General features: G+C 47.6%; 1 protein-coding gene and 1 long non-coding RNA gene across 2 annotated transcripts; both read left to right on the forward strand.

The window, feature by feature from the left end:
- Positions 1-2,481: 2,481 nt before the first annotated feature.
- LOC123188674 (uncharacterized) lies at positions 2,482-12,217 on the forward strand. Its single transcript, XR_006495053.1, has 2 exons — positions 2,482-4,038; positions 4,173-12,217. It is a non-coding gene; the product is annotated as an uncharacterized lncRNA (long non-coding RNA).
- Positions 12,218-12,779: 562 nt separating this feature from the next.
- On the forward strand, positions 12,780-14,105 carry LOC123188673 (probable CCR4-associated factor 1 homolog 11). The gene has a single exon (XM_044600884.1). The coding sequence runs from the start codon at positions 12,911-12,913 to the stop codon at positions 13,913-13,915; it is 1,005 nt and encodes a 334-aa protein (XP_044456819.1). The 5' UTR covers positions 12,780-12,910; the 3' UTR covers positions 13,916-14,105.
- Positions 14,106-21,521: the final 7,416 nt, after the last annotated feature.

The following is a 21,521-nucleotide window of genomic DNA, read 5'->3' on the forward strand; positions in this document are numbered from 1 at the left end:
GATCATCAACACTTGATGTCATCCTCTCATAGACACTTGAAATCTCTCTCTCGATGCGAGCCCATGAGAATCTCCTCTCAAAAACATAGGCAACACATAGTATGGGTTAGTACACAAAGCGCAATTGACAAATTCTTACCATACCACAAGATCTCACGTGGCACATGATTTGCGCTTGTGTGTTGACCATCTTTGAATTCAATCTTCGATCTTCATCTTGGTCAACCTTAATCTTTGCTCCATGATTAATCTTGATGCACAACTACATGTATATGACATTCATTCTGAATCCATTCAATATCCTTCTTGCATCACCCATGGAACAAACCTTCCTATATAACTTGATGTCATTGTTTCTTCATAGGAATTGTCATTCATTATCAAATCTCAATGCATATATAGATGTTGATGGATTTCATCCACCAATTCATCCAATATTCTTCATGCATTGCAAATGGAACTTTCCTTCAAATGTATATCTCAGTGCAAGCATTAGTCCATTAGGATTGTCATTTAATTACCAAAACCACACATGGGGACTACATGTACTTTCACACGATTGTCCTCTTCATAAATTTTAATGAATGCAGGACGGATAAAATTCATCTTGCATGAGCCATTTCAAAATCAGTTTTTAATGTTCCAAATTATTTTCCAGAGAAAAAACCACCTGAGATGAATAACAAACCAGGTCAAAAGACTGGGGGTTGCCGGCAAACTCTTATGACTTGCTTGATCCAAATTGTCAGATGAAACCTGCTAATGCACGTGGAGCTTATGGGCAAAGCTTGGGTGCAGAGGAGGATGGTGGCCGATGTGGGAGGATGGGACAGGTCTTGCTGGATCCGGTGACCTGGGGAGGAGGACCACGGGCTCGGCAGTGCCGTCCAGATCAAGGGCGTGCACGGTGAGAGGGCGCCGTCTTATCTCATCGTCGGTGTAGGTGAAGGAGGGAGACGTCAGCTCCACCTCCTCTAGTCGTCCGCTGGGTAGGGATAAGGAAGATGACAGGAGGGGATGGGAGGTGTTGCTGGTGTCGCGGGTCACTATGGGAGAGGCGTCGCACACTGGTCGGTTCTGCGGTGACTGCGGTGTGAGGAGGTTCAGGCGGCGGAGCATGTGGCGTGGGTGTCCGATCCATGTCCGGTGGCCGAAGGCAGGCGGTGTGGGTCGTGACCTCGCGGGGGAGTTAGCAAGCAAGGGGATCAGATTGCGATGGCTTTCCTTTTTTTCCCTGCCCTTGCATAATTGTAGGGATTGCGAATATGCAGGGCGAAGCTTCGTATATTTCTTTGCGGTGAAGCACGTAATTATTATGTGCACATCAGAGAATAGATTAAGTTAAAGTTAAAGGTAGCTGTTATATTAAGTTTTGTGGGCCTAATCGTGCTGCCTTCTTTCTTGGACTCCCAGGTGAGCGCTTAGGCCAAGCAGTAATCAAACTGTGCACATCTGTCATGTGGCTTTAAAAAAAATTCAAATACACACGAGTGTGTGTGCTATATTATAAAGAAGGGAGTGGGGTAAAAAGCCCCTTCACATTAGTGCACATGTTACATATATACATGAACACCAACAACACCATCCACCCTTGTGATCTAATGCTAACTTCCCAGTGTAGCACACCCTTCCACATCGGCGAAGAAGCTGTTTGTGTATCCCTTTAATGGTCCCGCTTGTTTTCATACACGACTCTCTCTTATGACGGCGAGGATAACTTGATTCTTGGATGGCATGGCTTAGTTAGTTTAGTACAAAGTTAAGATACTTATTTTATGATAGAGGGAATAGGATATAGATATACTTTCTCCGTTCCTAAATATTTGTATTTTTAGAGATTTCAAATGAACTACCACATATAGATGTATATAGATATATTTTAGAGTGTAGATTCACTCATTTTGCTCCGTATGTAGTAACTTGTTTTTTACGAGATATGTAGTCACTTGTTGAAATCTCTAGAAAGATGGATATTTAGAAACAAAGGAGTATATAGAAGTATAGAAAAAGACACGAGCATGAATCAAACAGCCCGCACACCCCGCCACGGGAAGTGTACGAGTCGGAGTCATGGACGTGCAGCTAGACCGAATTAAATGGGTCGGACGACTGATAAGAACAATTCATATACATATTTTGACACAGAAATTCATCATCTATTGAGATATGTCCATCCATTTTTGCTTACTATTATCGAATATTCGAATGATATTCATAAAAGAGCTAGTGACTAGTCATTTGTTTCTTTTGCAGAAAAGTGTGCAAAGGCACTATAAACTTCCAGATTTGGACTGTGAGGCTTGTGACAAGAGACAAGGGCATGAAAGAAAGACGAGGGACCCGGGCGAGAAGAAAAGAAGTTACCAGGGCAAGCTAAAGAAGAGGAGGGATCTTCTTGTGGAGAAAGAAGAAAGCAGGAGGGTCAATGAGAAAATGTCCAGATCAGCCGTGAGGGGATCAAAATCCCTAGCTCATCATTGATCCCCTTTGGGAGCCTGGCATCTCCATCTCTCTCCCCCTCACCACTTCTTCTCTCACCTCCGGCTGCCGCCACGGCTAAGCCATCGTAGCGGCGCACCTCTGCGACCTTGCTGCTCCACATCACCCATCCATCCACCATCATCTCGTGCCACCGCGCCACCCAATCAGCACCACACCATCCAGCCACCACTCCGTCTTCGCCGCCATCAACTTGCGCGCTCCACTTTGTCACCGCGCCTGGCGCGCCCGACCAGACGGGCGTCTGGTTCCCCGCGCCACCTACTGTTGCTCTCTCCCTCTCTCCGCTGCTCCTCCCCTTGTCTCCACTTCCTCTGCTTCTCTTCCTTATTCTCCTTCTCCCACGTCTTGCTACTGCTTCTCTTCTCCGACCCCCTTTGTTGTTGCTCTTCTTCTCTTGCGCCCCTGCTGATCCTACCTTGTTGCTCGCTGCTGCTTCTCTTCCAATTCCCCACCTACTGCTATTCTTCTTCTTCTCAAAATCCCAATCTGCTGCTCCTTCTCTGAACCAACCGCTGGCTGCTATGACCTCTCCCCAAAACTGTCGTTGCTCCTCTTTCTTGCGGCACCTTCTCTCAAACGCCCCTGGTGCTCATAATCTGAACCATAAACTGTTGTTATCTCTCTTTTTCCCTCTATATTCTTTGAATTTCTATAATAGGAGATGTGTAATGCCTTGTAATGTTTAGATTCTATGAATGCTTGCAATCCGTGAATGGTTCAATTTCGTACTTATAAATATTGTATCACATATTGTGTGTTCTCACTAGTTGAATTGTTCTTGCTGTGTATCTGTGTTCTATCTATCACCATATATGTGTACCTAACCCTGTGAACTTGTTCCAGTTTCTAGTTTTTGTGTTTACTCAAGTACTTGTGCTACAAAAATATGTGTGTGAGTTTGTGATGTGAAACAATTTTTTCCAGCCATATAACCGTGATTCTTCCCACTGTTATATTTTTGTCCCTGTCATATAATCTTGTTTACTATATAATCTTTCATGCCATGCTGTTTCCCTATTGTGTTAGCATTTTAGTTTCTCAAGTAATAGGAAAGTACCAAAAAGTAAGCGAAGAAAATCTTAATATCCCTGTGCTATTTGCATTTTCTTTGTGAAAGATCTTCGGGAACAACCTTGTTTAGTTTAGGTTTATTTCCTTGTAATCATCATCTGTATTATGTCACCTAGCTTTAGCCGAGCATAGTCGTCATCGACTAGTACCTGAGGAGAACACGACACTCGCAGAATTGGGCGAAATACCCAACTGTACTTACACATGATCATTTTGGCGCCGTTGCCGGGACTAGCATCGTGCGACCGTGTTAGGCGATAGACTAGGTTTTGCTTCTGTTTCTATTTAGTGCCATATATTTGTGATATATCTCTTACCCCTAACCACTATTATAGTTATCTTCTCTTTCTTTTATTATTCATTTTGTAGCTTGAATTGTCTTCTTGGAAATGGCATTCTACTCAGATCATCATGCTTATGCGAGCAACAGTACAAACAACACTGAACGTATTCAAGAACTGATAAGTAAGATTTCCCATCGATTAGATGATTTAGCTCGGCAGCGAGAAGTAGTTTTTGAGGATATGCCTACCTCTTATGATCCTTATTCTAGAGGCCATCCTTATGTTGCTCCTACCTGCCATATTTGTGGATTTCAGGGCCATTCACCCGCTGAATGTCAGCGTGGTTACTCTCACCCTCCAGATTGTTTTGGCATGAGCTTTGCTCAAGAGCATAGCTCATACCAAAACAATACACACATGGGTGGCCTGAAAACCAGAATATCTCATATAGGAGCAACAACCCTGAGATCTCACCATTTGCTTCTAGTAATCATATCCAGGGATTTATGTATGAAGAGGAGAGCAACAACTATGCACCACAACAATTTTATTCACCTCCTACTCATATACCTCAACACCACGAGATATTGCCAATGGAGTTAAATGGTCCTCCATTTGGTTAACCAACACCTTCAACACAAGTGCCCACACAAGATGATTTTGATGATATAGACAAGCTCACATTGCTTAGTCTCGAGTTCACTTGGAGTGCCGAAGATGATCCAATTAGGCCGGTGATACTAGAGGAAATGAAGAAGATCAAGAGTGGAAAAGCGCTAGTGGAAGAAGTAAGGAAGATTAAGAAGAACATCAACGCTGGCAGTACTATTTCATCACAGCTTGAGCTGAGTGTTGCTGGGATATCCCTTGATACATGTGAGGTTTCAAAACCTTCACATTCAGCTGAGCAAGATAGCGAGAGTCCAGAGGAAGAGATACTTCATATCCAAGAAGAAATACTTGAAGCCAAGGAACAAGATGATCCAGAGCTTAAATGCCCAAGTGATCAAGTTGAAGATCCAATGTCTATCTCTCCCGAAGAAGTAAAAGAAGCTACTGTAGCTGAAGATGAAGAACCTGAGATTCATTTGCCTATTATCATACATGAGCATGATGTGTCAGGTTTATCCAATCCTCTCCATGACATGCATCCTTATGATTTCTTTCCTACTACCTTGCATTGCATGATGCCATCTGTTAAAGTAGATTTGAGGAAGTATTTGCTTGGATATGATGATATATACCCTGTTAGTGGCATTACTCTCATTTGTGATGATCATAGTTGCTTTCCTCGTGCTAGTCCTATGCTAAATGAAACATATCATTCCCATGCTAGTCCTGAGCTTAATAATAAATATCATCCTCATGTTAGTGTTGACCTTGCCGATTTCTACCATCCTAAACATGTGCTTTATAGCTATGCTTATGTAATTGGATATTCGATTGATGACTTGGAGGGTATTATCCCTACCACTTGCATTGTCTCTTTTGTTGAGTGCTCTTTCAGGTTCTTCCTTGTGCACGAGTCACTACATGCTGACCAGGTTCGAGGTGACATTCCTTGGGACCTCGGTGGAAACTGAGCACGGAGATGAGGAGAAGCAATGGGCACACACGCGAGGAAGGGAGAAGATGGAGCAGGCATGAGGATGGAGAAGAAAAAGCAAAAGAGCAGCAGCTTAGAGAGTGATCAAGCGAGTGCTACTTCATAGTGCCCGGTGAGCTGTTTCATGGCCCATTCCGAGTATATCATCCGATACATGATGAAATCAAATGTTATTTGGGTTGCTTAAGCCATTTCTTAAATGTTGCCCCACTGAATTTCATTTGACATATGGTGCTTGATGAGAATATGCGAACTGATTGTTGAATGCCATGTAAACTAGTGATCTACATACTGCATGCTTTGCTGAAATCAGTGAGAACTATTAGTTTTGAGTGCTCAAATCCCTAGTACACTAGAAAACTTAATCATTTTCTGCTTTTACCTTGATACACCTAGATCATTAAGTGTCATATGCTGAGTTTGTGCCTATTGTGTTCACATTCAGAGCAATCACTTGCCACTATGGATTAGCATGCTATGTTCCCTGGATCGGTAGTATGTGAACCAGACATGGATGAGTGATGATTCTTGTTTTTGTTGATTTGAAAAGTAGAAAAGTATATCGTATAATGTATGTTAGTCTGGTCTACCTACAGTAGCATGTCATGTTCCCTGGATCGGTGGCATGTGAAATGTGGAAGCTTGGACGGCAATAAAAAAATGTAATTCTCGAACCAGGTGTATACCATGTTCTCTAGATCGGTGGTATGTTCCTTTGGGGAGACAAACAAAAGAAACTAACTAATAATTGGTCGAGCCAGGTGTATACCATGTTCTCGGGATCGGTGGTATGTTCCTTTGGTGAGACCGATAAAATATTATCATTACTTTCTTCAAATACAATAAGTGCTTTCAACTGCAATGTTTTGTTCCTCGTAATAAGTGACCTGATCACAAGTTTAAGTTCTTTTTGTTTTGGGGATCATGCTCTCTCTAGGAACCTTTTGGCACAATCAGCATTTGAACTTGCTAATCTTCTTTTATCATTTTAAAAGTTTAAAATGGTCAAGTCTACTAGTATCCTACTGCTTTGTAGCACTCTAACCATTAATTTTCACTAAGTCTGAAGCATGCATTGTTTAGAGATCTACTTCACTTGACATTCTGTAGTCAGTTCACTATTCACTATCTAGTTCTTGTCATATTCCTTCGCTTGAGGACAGACAAAGATTTAAGTGTGGGGGAACTTGATAAGCACATTTCATATACATATTTTGACACACAAATTCATCATCTATTGAGATATGTCCATCCATTTTTGCTTAGTATTATCGAATATTCGAATGATATTCATAAAAGAGCTAGTGACTGGTCATTTGTTTCTTTTGCAGAAAAGTGCGCAAAGGCACTATAAACTTCGAGATTTAGACTGTGAGGCTTGTGACAAGAGACAAGGGCATGAAAGAAAGACGAGGGACCCGGGCGAGAAGAAAAGAAGTTACCAAGGGCAAGCTGAAGAAGAGGAGGGACCTTATTGTGAAGAAACAAGAAAGCATGAGGGTCAATGTGAAAATGTCCAGATCAGCCGTGAGGGGATCAAAATCCCTAGCTCATCACTGATCCCCTTTGGGAGCCTAGCATCTCCATCTCTCTCCCCCTCACCACTTCTTCTCTCACCTCCGGCTGCCGCCGCGGCCAGGCCATCGTGGCGGCGCGCCTCCGCGACCTCGCTGCTCCACATCACCCATCCATCCACCATCATCTCGCACCACCGCGCTACCCAATCAGCACCATACCATCCAACCACCACTCCGTCTTCGCCACCATCACCTTGCACGCTCCACTTCGTTACCACGCCTAGCGCGCCCGACCAGACGGGCGTCTGGATCCCCGCGCCACCTGCTGTTGCTCTCTCCCTCTCTTCGCTGCTCCTCCCCCCGTCTCCACTTCCTCTGCTTCTCTTCCTTCTTCTCCTTTGTGGAAGGAGAGATTTGCAATACAATGAACGTTGTATTGATGGGGTGCTGGTGCACGTATATATAATACAAGGGAAGGCCTCTACCCCAACTATACAAGACTAGGAGGTGGGCCACAACTCCAATACACGTGCAATACAAAACACATACTCAACACCCCCCCGCAGTTGAAGCGTCGCCGGAGACACAGAGACTGGACCGAAACTCCTCGAAGACGGGAGTAGGCAATCCCTTAGTCATCACATCAGCAAACTATTGCGACGTCAGCACGTGGAGAACTCGAACACGGCCAAGGGCAACCTGCTCGCGCACGAAGTGAATGTCGAGCTCAATATGCTTCGTCCATCGATGGTGTACCGGGTTGGCAGAGAGGTAGACCGCGCTGACGTTATCGCAATAGACAAGAGTGGCCGTGTGAACATCACAAAGCAACTCTTGGAGCAGCTGACGTATCCAAGAGCACTCGGCCATGGCGTTGGCCACGGCGCGATACTCTGCCTCGGCGCTGGAGCGAGAGACCGTGGGCTGCCGCTTCGATGACCAAGAGATCAACGAGGGCCCAAGGTAGACGCAGTAGCCTGACGTAGAGCGTCGCGTGTCGGGGCAGCCAGCCCAGTCAGCATCCGAGTAGGCCACGAGGTCGATGGAGGCGGAGGCCGTCAGGGTGAGTCCCAAAGACATGGTGCCGCGTATGTAATGAAGAATATGCTTCACCAGAGTCCAGTGAGAGTCACGCGGGGCGTGCATATGGAGGCACACCTGCTGAACAACGTACTGCAAGTCGGGGCGAGTCAGTGTCAAGTACTGTAAAGCATCGATAATAGAGCGATAAAATGCTCCATCAAACGCGAGAGACCCCTCCCGAGAAGAGACCTTCGCCTTTGTGTCGACGGGAGTGGGCGCTGGCTTGCAGTTAAGCATACGGCACACTTAAGGAGCTCGTGGGCATACTTCTGCTAATGCAGAAAGAAACCATCAGCCCGGCGGATCACCTCGATGCTGAGAAAGTAGTGCAGGGGCCCAAGTCCTTGAGGGCGAACTCATCACGAAGACGAGCAGTCAGCCGCTGAAGGAGATCGGGGGTGGACGCCGTGAGGATGATGTCGTCGACGTAGAGCAGCAGATATGCAATGTCAGCTCCCTGATGATACACAAAAAAGTGAGGCATCGGAGCGAGTGGACCGAAAGCCTAGAGACTGTAGGAAGGCGGCGATACGTTGGTACCAAGCCCGAGGCGCCTGCTTCAACCCGTACAGAGAGCGGGAGAGCAAGCACACGAAATCGGGGTGCTCGGTGTCGATGAAACCAGTAGGATGCTCACAGAACACCTGCTCGGCGAGATGACCGTGCAAGAAGGCATTGGAAACGTTCAACTGATGCACAGGCCAGGCGCGTGAGACGGCCAGCTGAAGGATGGCACGGACCGTGCCCTGTTTCACAACCGGGGCGAAGGTGTCGGTGAAGTCCACGCCCGCGCGCTGCCGAAAACCACGAACCACCCATCGAGCCTTGTAGCGCTCGAGAGAACCGTCTGGGCGAGTCTTGTGGCGAAACACCCACTTGCCAGAGATGATGTTGGCACGAGGGGGTCGCGGAACAAGCTGCCACGTGCGGTTGCGGTGTAAGGCATCGAACTCCTCCTACATCGCTGCTAGCCAGTGGGGATCCCGAAGGGCAGCACGAGCGGAGGTGGGGACGGGTGATGGCGTCGACGTCGAGGCGGTGCACACATACTCGTCGGCGGAGTAGCGCGTATTGGGCTGGAGCACTCCTGCTCGGGCACGGGTAGTCACGCCAAGTGGCGGGGCAGCAGGGCCGTCGGGTGCCGCGGCGGCAGGGGGCACGGCGGCGGTGGCACCCGGTGCGGCGGCGGGGGCCGGGGCTCCTGGTGCGGCGGCGGGCACCGCAGCAGCCGCAGCAGCAGAGGCCGCAGCGGTAGCGGCGGCGGGGGCCGCGCCAGCAGGGGCCGCAGCGTCGGCCCATCCCGCGGCGGCGGGCGAGGTCGAGGTCGAGCCCGTCGCAGGGGTGGCGGCGCCAGCCAGGGTGGCGGGCGGTGTGCCCACCGACTCGACCTCGTAAGAGGGAGTCGAGAACCCGGGAGGTGGCGGCAGAAGGCGCCGGGCCGGGGGGTGCCGCTGCGCATCGCTCCAGTTAGGGGGCGCGGGGGCTAGTGCCGAAGAATCCGCAGCCGGAGGGACCTGAAAAAAGGGAACACCGTCTCGACAAAATACACGTGCCTCGAGGTGTACACGCGATGAGTGACAGGATCATAGCACCGGTAACCTTTGGTGTTGGGAGGGTAGCCAAGGAAGATGCATGGAACGGTTCGGGGTGCGAGCTTGTGTGGCGTGGTGGACGCAGTGCTGGGATAACAGAGACACCCAAAGATGCGGAGACCATCATAGGACGGTGGTGTACCGAAGAGAAGGTGGTGAGAAGCGTAGTTCCACCGAGGACGACACGGACGAATGTTAACTAAGAGGGTGGCGGTGGCGAGGGCATCAGGCCAAAACCGAGCAGGCACGTTTGAGTGAAAAAGTAACATGCGAACGCAGTCATTAAGAGTGCGAAGAATGCGCTCGGCGCGGCCGTTCTGCTGTGAAGTGTAGGGGCAAGTCAGACGGAAGATGGTGCCATGAGAGGCGAGAAGTGTGCGAAGACCAATGTTGTCAAACTCTTTTCCGTTATCAGTTTGGAGTGCAAGTATGGGACGACCGAACTAGGTGGTGACATAGGAATAAAAGGCGGTGAGTGTGGCTAAGGCATCGGATTTGCGACGAAGAGGAAAAGTCCACACATAATGAGAATAATCATCTAAAATCACCAAGTAGTAGAGATAGCCCGTGTTACTCGCAACGGGAGATGTCCAAATATCACTATGAAGTAATTGAAACGGAAAAGTGGAAATTGAGGAGGACGCACTAAAGGGAAGACGAACATGCTTGCCTAAGCGGCATGCCTCACAAGAGTGCTCGTCGAGCTTATTACATGAGAATGAGAAACTCCTGAGAATTTGACGTAACACGGTGTGGTTGGGGTGACCCAAGCGAGCGTGCCAAAGGTCGACGCCGGTGGCAAAGGCGACAGGTGTGGAAGTGGAGGCGCCGGCGTGCACGGGGTAGAGCTCATCGGGACTTTCACAACGGTGAAGAACCATCCGGGTACGGGCGTCTTTCACAGAAAAGCCAACGCCGTCAAATTCAACAGTAAGTGGGTTCTCACGAGTAAGACGACGAACGGAAACTAGGTTCGTGACTAAGTCTGGTGAAAAAAGAACATTAGACATATTGATGGGTGTGGAAGTGGAGGGAAAACTAGCGCTACCGATATGAGTAATAGGTAAGGAGGAGCCGTTACCGACGGTGATACGAGTGGGTGTGTGAACAGGAGTGGAGGAGGTTAGGTTACTGGGATGAGCTGTCATGTGCGCGGTAGCACCTGAGTCCATGTACCAGTCGCCTCCGCCGATAGAGCTACTCGGCGATGGCGCGGAGTGCTGGGCGGCGAGGAGGGCGGGGTCCCATGGTGCAGGTACCGGCGGCGGTGAGAGGCCCTCGTAGGGCGGCACCGAAGCGGGCGGGCCATAACCACCGAGGGGCGATGGCACAAGGAGGGTGCCGTAGCCGGTGTCGGTCGACTGGTAAGGCGCGCCGATGAACCCCCGATGGCCCGCGGGGAGAGCCTGCGGGTGGTGCGGGGCCCAGCCGGCGCCCTGGGCCGGCGGCGACACAGGGAGGGTGCCGTAGCCGGTGCCGGTCGACGGGTAACACCATCTTGGAGAGGCCATCGTCGGGGCCGGCGGAGCAGGGCCGCCGGCCATTGGCGGGGACGGCTGCATGTGGGTGACGCCGGATGCGCCGTAGGCGTCGACCGCGCCGTATGGCGCCGGGGCCGCACCGGAGGGCGCTGGTGGCGGGACGGCAGAGGCGGCGGCGGACAGGCCGGTGAAACGCCATCGGTGGCGGCGCGGAGGAGCCGCGCGGCGGCGGCGGCGCGGAGGAGTTGCGCGGCATCGGGGTAGCGGCGGCGCGGAGGAGTCGTGCGGCGGCGGTTAGAGGCGGCGGCAGCGCGGGAGTCGCGCGGCAGCGGCGGCGGCGCTAGGTCGCGGCGGCGGCGCGGGAGGAGTGCGCGGCTTGGGTCGGACGGTGGCGGCGGCGGCGCGAGGAGAGGCGCGGCGGCGGCGGAGCGGAAGCAAGGAAAATAACCTAAAAAACTGATACCATGTGAAAGGAGAGATTTGCAATACAATGAACGTTGTATTGATGGGGTGCTAGTGCACGTATATATAATACAAGGAAAGATCTCTATCTCAATTATACAAGACTAGAAGGTGGGCCACAACTCCAATACAGGTGCAATACAAAACACATACTCAACATCCTTCTCCCACGTCTTGCTGCTGCTTCTCTTCTCCGACCCCCTTTGTTGTTGCTCTTCTTCTTTTGCGCCCCTGCTGCTCCTAACTTGTTGCTCGCTGCTGCTTCTCTTCCAATTCCCCATTTGCTGTTGTTCTTCTTCTTCTCAAAATCCTAAGTTGCTGCTCCTTCTCTGAACTAACTGCTGGCTGCTATTACCTCTCCCCAAAACTGCCGTTGCTCCTCTTTCTTGCCGCACCTTCTCTCAAACGCCCCTGCTGCTCCTAGTCTGAACCATAAACTGCTGCTATCTCTCTTTTTTCCTCTCTATCTTCTCTGAATTTCTGTAATAGGAGATGTATAATGCCTTGTAATGTTCAGATTCTATGAATGCTTGCAATCCGTGAATGGTTCAGTTTCGTACTTATAAATATTGTATCACATATTATGTGTTCTCATTAGTTGAATTGTTCTTGCTGTGTATCTGTGGTCTATCTATCACCATATATGTGTACCTAACCCTGTGAACTAGTTCCAGTTTTTAGTTTATGTGTTTACTCAAATACTTGTGATACAAAAATATGTGTGTGAGTTTGTGATGTGAAACATTTTTATTCAGCCCATATAACTGTGATTCTTCCCATTGTTATATTTTTGTCCCTGTCATATAATCTTGTTTATTATATAATCTTTCATGCCCTGTTGTTAGCATTTTAGTTTCTCAAGTAATAGGAAAGTACCAAAAAGTAAGCGAAGAAAATCTTAATATCCATGTGCTATTTGCATTTTCTTTGTGAAAGATCTTCGGGAACAACCTTGTTTAGTTTAGGTTTATTTCCTTGTAATTATCATCTGCATTCTGTCACCTAGCTTTAGTCGAACATAGTAGTCGTCGTCTAATCCATGAGGAGAACACGACACTCACAGAATTGGGCGAAATACCCAACTGTACTTACACATGATCAACGACGCCGACACAAACACGTCGAACGACGCCGACGCAAATCAAGATATGTACGCAGCTTTAAATTGCAACCCCCTCGAGTCTTACCGTGCCGTCACGTCACGCGGCAAGGCGTATACATACATGATACTCACCCCTCCAAAAATATCTCCGGAACCCAACGACCAAACCGAGAAGTCGGCGCTCCACGACGTACGCGCGCTCCGGTAAAGATGTGCTTCATCCCGAACTCACCGCGGGCGATGACCCTCGACGTTGTTGGCGGGAAAGAATCGGCACCCGTGATGATTGGGTCACTGGCGACGCCCTTCGCCTTCTTGCCGGAGGTCTCGACAACCATACCGGCGCTGGTGGCGAACGGGCGGTGGATGTTGCCGGCATTGATGTCGCTGCCGGGTAACGTGGTGGTGCGGCCAGTGTGGGCGCACAATCTGCAGGACGAGGTGGAGCTAATCGAGTCGCTCCTGCCACGCTTCCGGTACGCCGCAGTCGACACGGAATTCCCGGGGACGGTGTACCGGCCCAAGGTGCCGGCGTACGCACTCACGGAGGAGAAGAAGTACGCCCTGCTCAAGGCGAACGTCGACGGGCTGCACCTGATCCAACTAGGCCTCACTCTGTTCGACGCGGCGGGCCGGCTCCCGGACCTTGGCACCGGCGGCGCCGTGCAGTACGTGTGGGAGTTCAACTTTCGCGAATTCGACGTCCGGCGCCACCGCTATGCACCCGAATCAATTGAGCTGCTGCGGGTCAAGGGCGTGGACTTCGACCGGACACGCCGGGAGGGAATCGACGGGGCGGCGTTGGGCCCGCGGCTGCGCAAGCTGCTGCGCGGTGGCCTTGGCGATGCCGGGGTGATCACGTTCAGCGGCACCTACGACCTGGCGTACCTCGTCAAGCTGATGCTAGGCCGCGGGTACAAGCTGCCCGTCACGCCGGCGCAGTTCGAGAGCGTCGTGAAGGCCATGGTCCGCAAGAGGCTGTACGACGTTAAAGAGATGGCGCGTCGCTGCCCTGGCGACGTCGACCTCCGCGGCGGGCTGGACCGCGTGGCCGGGAAACTGGACGTGAGGCGGGCCGTCGGTGAGGCGCACCAGGCCGGTTCCGATAGCCTGCTCACGTGCCAGGCGTTCATGAAGATACGGGAGCGCTACTTCGTCGACGATCACGAGCTGACGACCCTCGCTGGCGTGGTGGCCGGCGTCACCGTGTGCTGACTGCTCACGCCAACATGCACCCGTGTGTAAATATAATCAACTACGTAGATTTGGATCTTTGCTTACGACTAACTTTTGTCGTCCTTTTTTTTTGTTAGGAATCGATTCAGTTTTACTAAAGTACATCTAGATCCTATGTGCGTCATAAGTATTACACATCTAAATCCTATGTCATTGATCATACATTGAGATTCATGCGGATATTTTTTTTCCTCTTTATGCTTGATTTACCCACTTAGATGTGCAATGACTAGAACATATCTAGATGTGCCCTAGACACACCCGAATCGATTAGGAGTCTCTTGTGAACAAAATGTTTGAATCGTTCATGACTTTCGAGATAATTGACTAGTTAATTCTTTTAAGAAAAAGAAATAGGGTATAATGAAAAACAATTGCGCTAAAACTCAGTCGATCGAATCTCTACTTCTAATGGAGCAGTTGGTGAATAGTATCCACGGTTTATTTTCGTCGATTTTTTTCGTCTCCTCTCTCACCGTCCCACCGGTTTATTTTTGCATCATCTCCCACACAACGAAAAAAATATGAACGGATCAGAATTTTCCATGCTGGCGCAAGTTATTATTTAGTAATATCTTTATGTGAAAGAATCAATCATGGTCAATCTTTAAAGATCAAATATAAATTAATTAACCTTACCATAAATCGCTCAATCATATTAATTAATATTTCCATACATCAAAGAATCAATTATGATCAATCTCTAAAGATCAAATCTAAATTAATTAATCTTTTCTTCTCGTCCAATCTCCGAATCTTTATTGTCTTCTCTTCTATTTCCTACCTTCCCCCTCACCGCCTCCTCACACAAGGTCGTCGTAGAAGGAGGTCGAGAGGTGCAGTGCCATGCCGGAGAGATGGAGGAGGGCGCTGGGAGGCAAGGCATTCGGGTGGGGAGGGGAGCGCTCTGAGGTGGACGCGTTGGAGGGTCGGGTGTCTTGTAGCAGTAGCAATGGTGACGGAGATCTGGGCCTAGCCTTGGAGGCCATGAAGATTGTCAGGCTTCAACTGCACAACTGTTGTCGAGGATCTTGCCGCCAGCATCGACTCCATCCATCTCTCGGTCGTCATCGCAGGTGCGTGCTTCTCGGTCAGTTGTGATTAACATGGTGATTTGCATCTCCCTGATTTGCAAACGCATGCAGCAAACAAGGCCAGCTCTTACTTTCTCCTGATTGGATTGCCAAAGGGGAAGTCCTTTGTACTTTCCTCTTTCTTCATGTACTTGGTAGCTACCAGCAAGAAATAAGAAAAATGCATCACACTTAGTTTAGCCACTGCAATTTCAATAATGTTTGCAATCATAGAGAATTTGTTGTTAGAGTTTATTGTAAGAAATAGCTGCAGTTAGCATTTTATCATATTAATAGATTAATTATGTAGAGAAAAGCAATGTGATAATATTATTGGTGAAACTGTAGCTTCTTGAACTGTCGATTCGAATGTGCTTCGTACGTGGATATTCTGTACATAAAGGTTACTTGGACCATGTTTCTTCCCCTCGTCTTTTTACTCCGGACCATGTTTAATAGGTTGATTCTTCTATCTTTATGCATGTCTGTCTTAAACTGATTATTAGTACTATTTCAGTTGTCCTTTTCTAGAGAATTATCACTTGTCTATTCAAGCATTATATTGTACATTGATGCAGTCCATATCATATGGGCAGTTAGGGGCACAATTTCATTTCATTGTATATTTTATTATTTTCCATATGACAAGCTAATGAATTTACTTTCATGCAATCGACATGTACATTCAAATTAGTATGGCTTCATCACATGAGTTTCGACCGACTTCTGCAACTACTATTTTGGTGATGGCGACAATGACTAATTCTATATGGTGAATCGATGGTGATATATTCCTCGATGGCTACATAAGCACTTAGTACAAGCTAATTCTTGTGGTATTTTTCAATTGTGATTATCTCACTTCATTCTGCGAGCATTTCTGTGACATAGTTAGTTTAGATTCCTTCAAGGAAGGTGGTATGTCAAACTCTCGCTATGATAATACTCTATATGAAACACAATGAATCTAAACTCAGCTTAAGGCTATTGATCAGATTTAATCAAGAACACCTAACCGAGGACTGGTGTTTCATCAGAGTTCAGGTATGTATGCTATTAGGTGCCATCAAAGTGTGAACAAATCAAATGAAGAATGCCAGAAACACTCAGGTGCATTTCAAATTGTCCTATTCCTGCTGAATTCTGCCAACTGCACTGTTCCCTTCTCTTTGTTCTATAAAATTTTGTCCATATTTTGTTGAATGAGATGTTTGCGTTCTACTGTATCAAAATATGTACTTGTGCAGTTAGTCCTCTGCTGATTATAAGGATCATTGGCGACTGAAGGAACTCTGACTGTCAAAAGTGTTTTGGAACTGAAGTCACCCATTGTTCATCGTCTTGATTTTTGTCGGAAATTCTTTGAAGCTGGTAACTTGTCGTTTAGATGGTTTGTATGGTTTGTTTGTTGAATGAATGTTTGGCCTTGCAAGATACTTCAGAGGTAATGCATGAATGCATGCTGGCAGATACGCTTGAGCCGTGGGACTGCCGACTGCATGTACATCACATGCTGGCAAGGCCTACTTCCTTGAACCGCCATCGCCCGTGGGATATTCTTGGCAACCCTTCGTGCACCCCTTGCCGGAACTGCCGGAACGTTCCCAAGAAACTCTCGCCTGCTGCAACCCATGGTGCACTATCCCATCTTCGTGTGTTACTGCATATGATTGACTTTGTGTGAGAATATTCAGATAGATGCACTAGCAGTGTAGATGGAAGAAATTGTGTGCCATGGTGCTTCTAAGTTGGGATGGATGTACATGTATAGTACTCCCTCCGTTCCTAAATATAAGTCTTTGTAGAGATTTTTCTATGGACCACATACAAATATATGTAGATGCATTTTTGAGTGTAGATTTACTCATTTTACTTTGTATGTAGTCCATAGTGAAATCACTACAAAGACTTATATTTAGGAACGGAGGAAGTATATGTGTTCATTGTTAAGCCTTTGCCTGGATCGGAAGTAGGCCCGCGCTATGTTGATACCTAAGGCGTGAAACTGAAAACGACTTGTTCTACATTAGTAGAGAACCAACACTAATACATTTTTTGATAGGCAACTTGGATTTCCCGCAATAAATGGTTTATGGAGGCATACATATGTACAACACACGAGTTTGGTTTATTTCCACGGTGAAGACAACACAATATACCTTTAGGCAAGCTTGGGTTTATGGTCATCACTAATACAAATCCTTCATAGCTAATTTTGGATTTTTTCTAAAACTTGCCGTATTGAAAATGAAAACCATATGTAATTCATCTTCTTGATAGGCCACATGCACATTAGGCAAGTCAGGGACTATTGCATGTGTACTAAATCCGGCGGCAAGAATTTAAGGCGGTGAGGCGTGTCATGAGTCCACTACCGGCGACAATACATCAGTGACTACACATGTGTTGTACAAACACACTCACATCATGGATTTGAGAAATAGAGAGAGGGGAAAATATGATTGTGTGTGTGCAAAAAAGTCGTTTGGCGATTTATGGATGCGAAGTCTGACATACATCCTTTCGTACTCATATCATTCCAATTTACATGCTTTCTAAGGAAATTGTCACAATACATGCAAGATTAAGTAGCAGAACCAACGGCATAGTGCCCATGTCTAATCTTTTTCTTTTTGCAAGAAAAAGAGATTTCATTGTTCAATCCAAGGGAATACAGTCGTTCATGCATAGCAAATCAATCTCATTTGGACCTGATCTAAGTCACACGGCAGTTCGCATAGTGTGGTGCCCTAGCTGAGCGACACAATGAGCCACGCTGTTACGTGACCTTCGCACAGTTGAAACAATAACGTAGCAGTGGATCAAAAAGTTTATCACGTAGACTCATTTTTCTTTCTTTTTGGTTCTTTTTTCAGACAACCTCTGGGCCACCCTATAGAGGCTGGAGTACATAGTAGCGTCATTGGTTTGTGCACGCCAGAGCGGTGGAGCAAACGATATAGGACGATGTTCAAGAGGTTATCTTAGCCCATGTAAATGTCTAGATTTTGTTTTAGTTTTTAAGCTTATAGACTATACCATAGCTGGTGGAAGGATAATGTTTAGCCGAGGTTGGTGTGTGTGAATGGAGGTGAAATGGGGATTAACTACAAGCGGATGCGTCATAAACAGTTGTTACGAGCTTGCATAAGGCAGAAGAAGTGGGTGGAGGAATAACAGGAAGACGAGTGATTTAAGGTTACAAAAATAGACAATGTCACCTCATATGCACAAGCCAGAGCCGGTGATTGTGACACCCTTGGCGGTTTCCTTCTTGGAGGCATCATCGAGGTGAAGCTCCCATCTCCTTCCGCTATCTCCGAGGGAAACCCTTGATCAGTCGATAAGATGATGGCGACACTCAGGTGTTCCACCCCCTTGGGCGTGTCATTCCCCCCTTGGGAGCGCCATTCTTGGAGGTGCTGTAACACCCACGATGCGGCTATATCTCCCACATGTCGGGGCACGACTTAGAGGCATAACCGCATGATAGGCATGTCGCAAGAGGGGTAATCTTTACACATCCCATGTATTGAATAAGAAGGGGATAAAGAGTTGGCTTACAATCGCCACTTCACACAATACAAGTTAAACATACAACATCCAGAATACAATCAAGGTCCGACTATAGAACCAAAATAAAAGAAGACAACCCCAAATGCTAGATCCCCGATCGCCCCAACTGGGCTCCACTACTGATCAACAGGAAACGAAAACAACACAACGAATAAGATCTTCATCAAGCTCCCACTTGAGCTCGGTTGTGTCACCTGCATTGGTATCATCGGCACCTGCAAGTGTTTGGAAGTATCTGTGAGCCACAGGGACTCAGCAATCTCACACCCGCGAGATCAAGACTATTTAAGCTTATGGGTAGGAAAGGGGTAGTGAGGTGGAGCTGCAGCAAGCACTAGCATATATGGTAGCTAACATACGCAAATAAGAGCGAGAAGAGAAGCAATGCAACGGTCGTGAACTAGAAGTGATCAAGAAGTGATCCTGAAAGCTACTTACGCACAAGCATAACACCAGAACTGTGTTCACTTCTCGGACTCCGCCGAGAAGAGACCATCACGGTTACACACGCGGTTGATTCATTTTAATTAAGTTATGTGTCAAGTTCTCTACAACCGGACATTAACAAATTCCCATCTGCCCATAACCGCGGGCATGACTTTCGAAAGTTCAAAACCCTGCAGGGGTGTCCCAACTTAGCCCATCACAAGCTCTCACGGTCAATGAAGGATATTCCTTCTCTCAGGAAGACCCGATCAGACTCGGAATCCCGGTTACAAGACATTTCAACAATGGTAAAACAAGACCAGCAAAGCCACCCGATGTGCCGGCATCCCGATAGGAGCTGCACATATCTCGTTCTCAGGGCAACACCGGATTGTCCAGACTTCCGGTAGGCCAGCCCAGAGTTACCCTTGGAGGCCACCGGCGGCTGACAGGTTCGGACCAACACTTAGACAAGCACTGGCTCGGGGGGTTAAAATAAAGATGATCCTTGAGTCTGCAGAACCCAAGGGAAGGTGATAGGTTGTTAGGCAAATGGTACAACCAAGGTTGGGCCTTGCTGGAGGAGTTTTATTCAAAGCAAACTGTCAAGGGGTCCCCATAACACCCAACCGTGTAAGAACGCGAAATCAAGGAACATAACACCAGTATGACGGAAACTAGGGCGGCAAGAGTGCAACAAAACACCAGGCATAAGGCCGAGCCTTCCACCCTTTACCAAGTATATAGATGCATTAATTAAATAAGAAAGATATTGTGATATCCCAAACATATCCATGTTCCAACATGGAACAAACTTCATCTTCACCTGCAACTAGCAACGCTATAAGAGGGGCTGAGCAAAAGCGGTAACATAGCCAAACAACGGTTTGCTAGAAAAGGTTGGTTAGAGGCTTGACATGGCAATATGGGAGGCATGATATAGCAAGTGGTAGGTAACGCAGCATAGCAATAGAACGAGCAACTAGCAAGCAAAGATAGAAGTGATTTCAAGGGTATGGTCATCTTGCCTGAGATCCCGCAAGGAAGAAGAACGAGTCCATGAAGAAGACAAACGGACGTAGTCGAACGGATCCTCACAACTCCGGAACGAAACCGAAGCTAACGAGAGAAGCAACCCGGAAAGAAGCAAGCAACATAGTAAACAACCATCACATAAACATGCCATGATGCACAATCAAGTATGATGCATGTCCGGTTTAAATATGCATGGCATGGCAAAGTGCACAAACAAAACTACAAGTTAAGTGGAGCCCAATATGCATATTGACGGAATACCAAATCAATTATTTAGTTCACGCCCGGTTAGGTACTCAACAATATTAAATGTTGGTTAACATGGCAAGAGGTGAAGCATAACAAAACTAAACCATCTAAACAATTTAAATGGGGCTGCATATAACAAACAACAAATCCGGTAAATCCCCATATGCATTTAGAAAATTAATGCAAACAACAATTTAAACATTCTTGATGTTGTTATCATGATGCGGATGACATGTGCAAGTTTTAAGCAATTTTATAAAAATGTTGATAAGAGCATGATATAAAGCATTTGTCATCGTGGTGGAAACGAAAGGGGTGCCACGACAACGAATCTAAAAATGATGCCACGGCAACATGTCGGTTCCGGTAGCTCATGGAGATACCGGTGCAAAGGAAGTGTGGCGGGAGCATGTGATGCAAGGATGGTGGGGTGCTCCCGACTACCGGGTGTCCCGCATGATGGTGGCAAGGCAAAAGAGGGGCTTCGTGCAACGAACAACTCGGACAAGGAGCAACACACGGTTCAACTCATACATCTCAAGCATTCGTCCACGGGTGTTGTCTCGGTGGTATACCTTCGAAGCATGCGTTTCGGGCGGAACAAGTTCGGCGCAAAGTAGAGGAAGTAGTTGTTCTCGCGACGGTAGTTTTACACACTCCGTAGGTGTTCGGGGTTACAACGAGGAACTTGATGTCCACGGGATCTTAGAGGGTTGATGGTAGTGGTACTCGGTCGTTTCAAAGAGGTACTTGTGGAATCCAACGACTTCGGGGCGACGATAGGCGTACATGGGTCTTCGGCGACGGTAGTCGTACATGGTTCGGAGTGGTACTTGCATCTTCGGACTTGCCGTCTCGATTCTTGCGACGGTAGTGGTACACTTAGTCATAGTGTTTGGGTCATCGGTAGAGGTACTAGACGCATCATGGGTGTAGTCATACACGAGGGTCTTGACGAATCCACGTAGTCATACACGTTCAAGAAGAAATTTATGCGGTGTCGAGGCACTTGGCGGTTTTGTGTAGTCGGTCTTGCCGGTCTCGGTCTCGACAATGTAGTTGTACAAGCGCGCCATCGGACTTGTCAAATCCGAACTCTTCGAGGACCATCGTGGTACTTGGCACTTGTGGGGTGGTGTTTGCCGAAACCAGGGGAACTTGACGAAATCTTCAACAATGGAACTTGGCGATAATCCTTGTTCGGTAGTCGTCTAACTTGACAGCAA

Source organism: Triticum aestivum, chromosome 2A (assembly GCF_018294505.1).
Source record: "Triticum aestivum cultivar Chinese Spring chromosome 2A, IWGSC CS RefSeq v2.1, whole genome shotgun sequence".
In the NCBI taxonomy this organism is placed as follows: Eukaryota; Viridiplantae; Streptophyta; class Magnoliopsida; order Poales; family Poaceae; genus Triticum; species Triticum aestivum.